This window comes from Seriola dumerili, unplaced genomic scaffold (genome assembly GCF_002260705.1).
Source record: "Seriola dumerili isolate Sdu_G_001 unplaced genomic scaffold, Sdu_1.0 BDQW01001588.1, whole genome shotgun sequence".
NCBI lineage: Eukaryota > Metazoa > Chordata > Actinopteri > Carangiformes > Carangidae > Seriola > Seriola dumerili.
Genome location: NW_019175843.1, coordinates 145,955 through 155,954, shown reverse-complemented (window position 1 = coordinate 155,954; position 10,000 = coordinate 145,955). Strand labels below are relative to the sequence as shown.

At 44.2% G+C, this 10,000-nt stretch overlaps 1 protein-coding gene and 1 long non-coding RNA gene across 5 annotated transcripts in view; one reads left to right on the top strand and one right to left on the bottom strand.

The window, feature by feature from the left end:
- Window positions 1-3,335, top strand: part of LOC111238753 — a 4,431-nt gene extending 1,096 nt beyond the window's left edge. The window contains exon 3 of the long non-coding RNA XR_002665828.1: window positions 2,302-3,335. This is a non-coding gene — a long non-coding RNA (uncharacterized LOC111238753). The remainder of the gene's footprint in view (window positions 1-2,301) is intronic.
- Window positions 3,336-6,422: 3,087 nt separating this feature from the next.
- The window catches only part of pisd (phosphatidylserine decarboxylase), a 7,277-nt gene continuing 3,699 nt past the window's right edge, over window positions 6,423-10,000 (bottom strand). For 2 of the 4 annotated variants that reach the window (XM_022768415.1, XM_022768414.1), the window contains exons 2-8: window positions 9,213-9,357; window positions 8,767-8,901; window positions 8,577-8,678; window positions 8,139-8,262; window positions 7,888-8,028; window positions 7,631-7,791; window positions 6,423-7,175 (exon numbers count right to left, since the gene is read on the bottom strand). In XM_022768415.1, coding sequence (XP_022624136.1) covers window positions 6,930-7,175; window positions 7,631-7,791; window positions 7,888-8,028; window positions 8,139-8,262; window positions 8,577-8,678; window positions 8,767-8,901; window positions 9,213-9,357 — 1,054 coding nt within the window. In that variant the 3' untranslated portion in view covers window positions 6,423-6,929. The remainder of the gene's footprint in view (window positions 7,176-7,630; window positions 7,792-7,887; window positions 8,029-8,138; window positions 8,263-8,576; window positions 8,679-8,766; window positions 8,902-9,212; window positions 9,358-10,000) is intronic. The other 2 variants (XM_022768412.1, XM_022768416.1) reach the window with 1 other exon arrangement.

The window sequence follows — 10,000 nt, the reverse complement described above, 5'->3', positions numbered from 1 at the left end:
GACTGACTGACTGACTGACTGATGACTGACTGAATGACTGACTGATGATTGACTGACTGACTGATGACTGACTTACTGACTGATGACTGACTGATGATTGCCTGACTGATGATTGAATGACTGACTGACTGACTGACTGACTGATGATTGACTGATGATTGACTGACTGACTGATCACTGACTTACTGACTGATGATTGACTGACTGACTTACTGACTGATGATTGACTGATGATTGACTGATGACTGACTGATGATTGCCTGACTGATGATTGAATGACTGACTGACTGACTGACTGACTGATGATTGACTGATGATTGACTGATGACTGACTGATGATTGCCTGACTGATGATTGAATGACTGACTGACTGACTGACTGACTGCTGATTGACTGATGATTGACTGACTGACTGATCACTGACTTACTGACTGATGATTGACTGACTGACTGATGACTGACTTACTGACTGATGACTGACTGATGATTGCCTGACTGATGATTGAATGACTGACTGACTGACTGACTGACTGCTGATTGACTGATGATTGACTGACTGACTGATCACTGACTTACTGACTGATGATTGACTGACTGACCCACTGACTGATGATTGACTGATGATTTACTGATGACTGACTGACGACTGACCGATGACTGACTTACTGACTGATGATTGCCTGACTGATGACTGACTGATGATTGCCTGACTGATGACTGACTGATGATTGCCTGACTGATGACTGACTGATGATTGCCTGACTGATGACTGACTGATGATTGCCTGACTGATGACTGACTGATGATTGCCTGACTGATGACTGACTGATGATTGCCTGACTGATGACTGACTGATGATTGCCTGACTGATGACTGACTGATGATTGCCTGACTGATGACTGACTGATGATTGCCTGACTGATGACTGACTGATGATTGCCTGACTGATGACTGACTGATGATTGCCTGACTGATGACTGACTGATGATTGCCTGACTGATGACTGACTGATGATTGCCTGACTGATGACTGACTGATGATTGCCTGACTGATGACTGACTGATGATTGCCTGACTGATGACTGACTGATGATTGCCTGACTGATGACTGACTGATGATTGCCTGACTGATGACTGACTGATGATTGCCTGACTGATGACTGACTGATGATTGCCTGACTGATGACTGACTGATGATTGCCTGACTGATGACTGACTGATGATTGCCTGACTGATGACTGACTGATGATTGCCTGACTGATGACTGACTGATGATTGACTGACTGACTGATGATTGAATGAATGACTGGCTGACTGACTGACTGACTGACTGACTGACTGACTGATCAAACATTCAAACTAAATGAATCTTTATTTAAACCTTGAACACAGACTTCAGATCAGACTCTCAGGTCTCTGTGAAGAGCGTTTATCTAACATCCATCATTAGGACACTGACAGGTTCAGACCTGACTGACAGTGGAGGAGTCGGCTGTGATTGGTTTACCTGTGATGAACACAGTGTATTGTCCATCACATTTTCAAAATAAAAGACAATTCATTCACTGACTAAAAGCTCTTCAAAGTAAGATTCCTTCATAGAAATGTAGTAGATTCAAAAGTACAAGATTACTCAAGTACATGTACTTAGTTACTGTCCACCACTGGTAGCAGTAGTATTAGTATTACTAGGCTAGTAGTATCAGATGATCACATGACATCATTCACTATATTTATTTGAATGGAAGAAATTCAGATGTAACTGAACTGACCCTGAGCACAGACACAACATATTGAAATACATTCCTTTTCAATGATTAACTTGAATTAATTTTAAGCACAGTATTCTGTTTAACAATAATATTATAGTATTATTTATTAATTTAAAGGTTTATGTAAGCAATCGTCATAGCCACTAGATGTCACTCTACACCACCATTATCTCAGACCAAAACAAACGCTTCATTGGCCACGCCCCCCTTCCTGTTCAGGTGTTCCAGAGCTCAGTGAGTTTCCACTCACACAACAAGCGGCTGTGAACACGAGAGACAACAAACAGCCCAGACACAACCATTAGCTTCTTGATGTCATGATCTGACTCTGTAACATCATCCACACACACACAAACACACACACACACACACACACAAACACACACACACACACACAAACACGCCCGCATGCACGCACACATGTTAGAGTTTCTTATAAAGTTTTCTAATCCTGATCCTGAACTTTATAATTTCATGTTAAAGAACCTCTCTCTCTCTCTCTTTCTCTCTCTCTGTCTCTCTCCACACAGCTCTCTTGCCCTGACTGATTGGTTGATTGGTCAGTTTTAGCCCCGCCCTCCTGTGACGCTCCATCATGTCATCAAACATCAACGTCTCCCTGGACAACCCATACGGTCAGGTGACCATCCCACGGGCTAAGCTCCACCACCCTGATGACACTGCCACAGTGATAGCCAATCCGGTGGCTCTGAGCGGTAATGACGGGAACCCATATGGTGTGTCGAGCTCCGCCCCCCCACCACCTTATATGGTGAAGGAAGATGGAGGGGGGGAGGAGGAGGGAGGAGGGAAGTGCCGTGCTTGTTGCTATCGCTGCAGGAGGAGGAAGTGATCTCACTGTGGCATGAGTTGGCATCACAGTGACAGGACGTGATGTCACAGCATCAGGAGGACTGTGATTGGCTTGAAATGTCAAAGGATGGAAGGACAGGAAACAAAGACACAATTCAAAAGGTGAAAATGAAAGGAAGGAAGGAAGGAAGGGAGGAAGTTGTTTTATCTGTGACGGCCATTTTGTGTCAGTTAAACATTAAAAAGCAAAACCTGTGTCAACTTCCTGTTTGTTAAATCAAAACCTAAAAATATAAAAATTATTTAAAAAATGATTCAAGCTCAAAGTCCACTTACTGAAATATTTCTGAAGCTCAGCGGGTTCCACTCTGAAGAAGGCCATGGGATCCAGCTGAAAGCTACAAGAATTACTAGGAGTTGATGCTTTATACAAACATATGATCATGAGAATATATAATGATAATAATTATGATATGATCTAAAGCTGGTTTTGTTACATTTTTACATTGAAAAAAGAGAAAAGTTTATTTTTGATGTTTCAAAACCGAAAAAACTGACAGAAAAAGATCAATAATCAATGACATATTTATTGATCTGTGAGCAGATTAGACATAAAATGGCCGCTGCATGATGTAACATGGATTTCATCGTTAATGTGGAAGTGACTCCATTAAACTAAATATTCAGTTTTTTTTACTGTTCACATGAATGAATGAACAAACGGATGAAATAATGAATGAATGAATGAATGAACGAATGAATGAATGAACAAACAAATGAATGAAATAACGAATGGATGAACAAATGAATGAACAAATGAAATAACGAATGAATGAATGAACGAATGAATAAATGAACAAATGAATGAATGAACGAATTACTGAGTGAACGAATGGATGAATTAATTAATTAATTAATGGATGAATCCATTTAAACATCAATAATCCCAAACATCTTAAAATGAAGAATCTCTAATATAATGAGATTTTTGAAAATTCTGACGTTGAAATGAACAATGGTGAAAATGGTTAATAATTGTATAAAGTGATGAATGGATGAATCTTTTATTTTATTTTGTCTGTATTACATTAATAATATGATATAATCTATATGTATATTAATAATCCCCTGACAAACAAACTGTTTGCGTTTTATATTTTATCTCAGAGGAAATGATGATGGTCCATAAAGTATTAGTAAGTAGAACTTTTATTGTGAAGGAATTTTGATGACATCATAGTGTTTGTTCATTAGAGTTTTTCTGTCTGGTTCTAATAAAGAATATTGATAAACAGACTGATCAGCTGATCATCCTGTACATACCTCACTAAAACACACACACACACACACACACACACACAAGCTGTGTATATGTATATATCCAAGTTATACGTCTCTCCTTGTTGCCATGGCGACCTCAATCTGTCAACACTGAGCTGTAACTTGATAGGTCGACACCAGTGGCCAATAGAAACCTGAGAGCAGCTCCACTTTCTATTGGCTGATCAGGTTACAGGTAAGATTATTGATCGTGTCACCTGCTCAGGTTCAGAGTCTGAATATGTTTAATTTCCCTGTGTAGTTATTGATAAGTTATTGATAAGTTTTTGATTTGTGTTTGATGTTACAACAGAATTTAACTCCTTTCATTTTTACATTTTATTCTGTTGCTGTCGTTGAAGAAAAGTTTTCTGTTTGTACGAAGCTGAATTATTGATGAAGGTGACTCTCTCTCTCTGAGGCAGACAGAACGAGAACGAAAGAACAGAGAAGAAGAAAAGAGAGAGAACGACAAGTAGGAAAAGAAAGAAAGAGAAATAAAGAGAGAAAGAAGAGAGGAGGATATAACAAGAAGAACAGCAAAAGAAAGGAGGTAAACGTACAGTGGAATAAAAGAAGAGAAGAAGAATTAGAGAGGGATGAAAGAGGGAAAGAAGAAGAAATGAGAAACAACAGAAGATAAAATAGAGAAGAACAATACACCGGACAGCAGGAAGAGAAAATGTGATGTGAAGAAGATAAAAAACCAGGTGAGTTTGTGTTTACATTAAGAATCTGACCAATCAAAGCGCAGCAGGTGGAGAGCTGGACACACTGCGCAGTCCGGTTTCTGTTTTTCCGAATGTCCTGCAGTTAAATTTATCTTAGCATTAGCCTCAGTGCAGTTCTGAGCTCTGAACTAGACTAGATGAGTCCTTCATCTAGACTCACCTGCCACTAACGTTAGCCAGACAGCTAACAACCCACGACATGAGAGCAAGACAACTGAGTCACATTTCTCCTCTTTTAGTGGACTAACTCACTCTGGCTCCGGTTAGGTCCTGGTCAGGTCCTGGTCTGGCTCTGGTCTGGCTTTGGTCTGGCTTGGGTCTGGTTCCGGTCTGGTACGGGACTGGTCCTGGTCTGGCTCCGGTCTGGTCCCGGTCTAGTACTGGTGTGGTCCTGGTCTGGTTCCGGTCTGGTATGGGACTGGTCCTGGTCTGGCTCCGGTCTGGCTCCGGTCTGGCTCTGGTCTGGTCCTGGTCTGGTCCCGGTCTAGTACTGGTGTGGTCCTGGTCTGGTCCCGGTCTAGTACTGGTCTGGTCCTGGTCTGGTCCCGGTCTAGTACTGGTCTGGTCCTGGTCTGGTCCCGGTCTAGTACTGGTCTGGTCCTGGTCTGGTCCCGGTCTAGTACTGGTCTGGTTCTGGTCATTTCACAATAAAATAAAAAAATCTTAACAGAATATTTTCTTCTGCCAATCAGAAAAAATGTCTGATGACAGAAAGAAAGAAGAAGAAGAAAAGGAGGAAGAGGAAGTGACCTGTCAGCCCCTCCCCTCTCCCCCCTTCTCTGTTGCCATGGAGACACAGATGTCACTGAGGAGGCAGGACCTTGTGTGCATCGTGTGTTTTGGCAGCTACGACTTGGCAGCACGTTTGCCGCGGCGACTGAACTGCGGCCACGCCTTCTGCCAGGCATGTCTGAAGAGGCTGGACACGGTCATCAACGAACAGGTGAGTAATGACATCATCAGCACAGAACAGGTGAGGACAGGTGTGGAAAGCAGTTGAAGTTACAGTGACTAAAGCTTCCATGAGGACAGGTGATGTGTTGTGAGCTCAGACTGAAGACAGACTCCACCCCCAGGTGTGGATCCCGTGTCCTCAGTGTCGACAGAACACACCTCGGCCCAGAGGAGGAGCAGCAGGTCTGGACCTGGACTTGGCCTCCTTCCTGGGAGTGAAGGCCCAGCAGACCTGCACCTCTTCCTGCTCCTCATCCTCCTGGAGCTCCATCCACAGGGAGGGGGTAGCGACCAGAGATGCGGCTCAGGATGGGAAGCTGTGGCTGGGGAAGGAGGTCGCCGATGACAGCTGGTCACACGGAGGTCTGGCTGAGCCACGTTTCCACCGTTATGGCAACTGCTGCCTGCCGCCATCCTTTTGGCTGTGCTGCTGGTTCTGCTGCACAGGGCGGGGCTAATGCAGAGGGGCGGGGCTTAAACCAGTGTGCTGCTCTGGTTGTTTCTCCATGGTGGTGAATTTCTTCTGCTTTAACTGATGTAAAAACTTCAGTATTTAAATATAATAAATCATATTCTACAGATGTGAATCATCATTTTATATTTCTCACTGACTTGAGATCATGACAACATAAATAAAAACAGAATGTAAAATGTTAAACATTGTAGTAATTGTAATATGATCATGTGACAATAATATGATAAAAATAAAAAAGTATGAACATTTAAATCCCATTATGCAGAGAAATGGTCCCATTCAGTGTGAACATGGACAATGAACTAATTAATAGCATTTATTTAATTATACGTTCAACTATTTTAAATAAAGACAAAAATATGAGAAAAAATATTTATTCATATTAAGATATTTGACAAAAGTCGAGAAACTGAAAAAAAAACAAAAAACAAAAAAAACGGATGAAATGGAAGAAATGATGGAGGAAAAATAATTAATGTTTCTTTCTGACCAATCCCAAGCCTCCTGATGTGCCTCCACCAATCAGCTGACAGCTCCGACTGCTCTGATTGGTTTGAGACAGAAACAGAAACAATAAAGCTTTGAACATTCAAACAGCGTCAGTGGACGGACTGTTCTTTTAAAGGAACTGTTCTGGGCGAGCGACATAGCGACGGAATACAAACACAGAAAGAGAGAGAGAGAGGTTTGGCATCTTCCCTGCCATGAGGCACAAGGCATTCTGGGAGTTTGAGTTATAAAAAACAAACATGTCCTCTTCATGTCCCATACAGCGTCTTCCTTATGCAGAAAATTACCCACAATGCCTTAAACTCTTAAAATCTGTCTTGTCTTCAGGCCCCTCCTCCTGAGTCTGCCTGGCCAATCAGAGGCTGCCAAGCCCCTCCCCTACTCTGATTCGCTGTCCCGGCTGCAGGTTGAAGCTGAAGTCTTTGGGAGCCTCGAACAGCAGAACAATGGTGGAGCCGAGGTTAAACTCCCCCACCGCCTCCCCTCTCTGTAAGGCCACGCCCCCTTCACCTGCCGCCTTCAACAACTGGTCACCGGCGGCGATGTAGCTGCGGTCGTGGAAGGATCCTTTACTGTAGTGAGGAGCGTTGGTCTGAAGCTCCTGATGACAAAAACAGTCAACAAATAATTTTATTTAATAATTTAATAATTTATTAATACACCATTAATATTGGATAATATCAATATTGAATAATATCAATGATTTAATATTCATGTTTAATAATATAAAAAACTTCGGAAAATAGACATCACTTCTGTTCATTAACAGACTGTAAATTACACAAAAGATAAATCAATATATCAATAAAAGACATATTATCAATGTTCACCCTAATTTAAACATTAACATTTAAAACATTAAAAATAAAAATAAGTGAATTATCAGTATGATTTCAAACTCATGTAAATATTTTGATTGTAATATAAACAGCTGCTGCTGAAACATGAACATCAGACTGTTCTGATAAAACACGTTACAATAATTATATGATCATTAATTTAATATTAGTTTTAACATTATTCTTTTTTTCTGGAGCTGCTGGTCCAGGTCCTCACCTGGTCGAAGTAAACCCTGATTGATCCCACGTTTGTGGCTCCGACTGCTGTTAACGAGAAGAAGCCATGCTGCCATTGGCCAGTGAGCGCCACACGCTCGTTAAGACAGAAGAGCTCTTTGACCCAACGAGCCACACCTGGGTTAACCGACATTAACGAACCTAACGAGGAGAAAGACAGAGAGGGGTGGGGGTGGGGGGTTGAAGACCAGGTACACTGCAGAGAACAGACAGGTGAACAGGTGAATGGACTCTCACCTGGGAAGTGACGTCGAAGCTCCACCCTCCAGTCTGTGGGCGAATGGAAACAGTGATAGTCACCTGGAGCCAGGTAGACCACGACGTGGAACAAGTCGTTGTCAGGAGACGCTAGGAGGAGGTCCCTGAAGGAGGAGGAGTCTAAAGAGAGCATGACAACACAGGTGAGTCCAGGTTAACACAGGTGAGTCCAGGTTAACACAGGTCAGTCCCAGCTCACATTGGCGGGGGTAGAGTGGGCGTGTCCTTACCATTGCCCTGCCTCTTTTGTGGACCCAGGAAGTTCTCCAGACTGTAGGTGACCCCCTTCACCTGCTCCACCTCCGAGTTCTTCACCTGACCAAAGTGGAGGATCCTCCCGTCCGCTGGAGACACCTGAGGACAACCACAGCTGAAGTCAGAACATGACCCCCGACCCGCTATCATCACCCATCATGCATTGTGTCTGAAACACACACCTGATTATTAATTATTATTAGTAAATTCACTTTAAACAAAACAGAAGATAAAAAAGAAAGAGTCTGAGGTCCGGGACCAGGTCTCACAAGACCAAGTCCTGAGGAGGTGGAGGAGGAGGAGGAGGAGGAGGAGGTGGAGTGTTACCAGGCAGGAGGAGGAGGAGGAGGAGGAGGAGGTGGAGTGTTACCAGGCAGGAGGAGGAGGAGGAGGAGGAGGAGGTGGAGTGTTACCAGGCAGGAGGAGGCGCAGAGAGGTCTGACTGCAGGTTTGAGACGTCGACGGAAGAATTCTCCCAGATTCCTGTAGTGATGTAAGTCCTCCACCGCTGCCTCCTATTGGACGAAACAGAGACAGGAAGGTGACCATGTGACATGTGACCCTTACCCTGTCTCCTCAGCTGGTCCAGGTCCAGGTCCTCACCTGCATGTTGACTCCAAAGGTCCAGATGTAGAGGGAGTAGACGGGTCTGCGGAGCCAGGTGGGGAGCTCCACTCCGTTCAGACGACCCCACGCTCGAGAGAGGAGGCGTGTCGGGAAGGAGCGGTACAACGCCACCTGCAGGAGGAGACAGGTACTAAAGCTTCAATACTGATGATTACAGGAGGAGGTGAAAGAGAGGAGGAGGAGGAGTAGAGAACAGTGATTTGATGTCTGAATAAATAACTTGAGTTTCTGATCAGAAAAAAAAACAAGAAAATAAAACAAATAAAAAATCAGATCAGATCAATCTGATCAGGAAGTCAGTGGCGGCAGCAGCCGGACGGAAGGTGTGTCAGAAAACAGTGAGGCTTCAAAGAGGAGGTGAAGGAGGGAGAGAGGAGGAGATAACAGACGAACAGAAGAAGGCATTCAGCAGCCGCTCTTACCCGATTGGCCAGCGGCCGCAGAGCGCCTACAGACAGGATGTAGCAGAGGAAGGTGATTGGCCGACGGCGCCAAGGGGCGGGACGACACACGCCGCCACTGAGCACGCTCAGACGGTGACGGAGAGCCAAACGAGGTACCTGAAGCCTGATGGTGACGAGATTTAACGAGAGGGTGAGGAGGGGGAGGAGGAGGAGGAGAAAGAGAGAGGAGGAGGAGGGTGAGGGTCAGGGGGAAGTAGAGGAGGAGCAACAGAGGAGGAAAAAGAGAAGAGGAGGATAGTGAGGAGGAGGAGGGGGAAGGTGAGGAGGAGAGGGAGAAAGAGATGAGGAGGAAGAGGAGGAGGGGGAAGGTGAGGAGGAGAAGGAGAAAGAGACGAGGAGGAAGAGGAGGAGAAAGACACGAGGAGGGAGGAGGACCAGGTCCAGGACGGACTAAATGTGAGCAGCTAACTGGGTTAGCAGGTTAGCACAGGATCAAGTGGAAACAGGCTAAGCTAGGCTAAAGCTAAAATAGCTGACCTGCTAAACTAGCTGTTGCCATGGAATACACACACACACACACACACACACACACACACACACACAGTAATCTGCTCTAACCTAACCCCTCCACCCTCCTCTCTGTTTATTCTAATGTGACTTGCCCCCTGGTTCTGCCACCTGTCTCTCTCTCTCTGTTGTGTTCAGGGTCTCTAGCCCTCAGTCAGATTTTTAATTGTTTAATTTTAAAATTTAACGTTTTCTCTGACATACTTTAGTCCTCCCTCCCTCTCCCACCTGAATCGTGC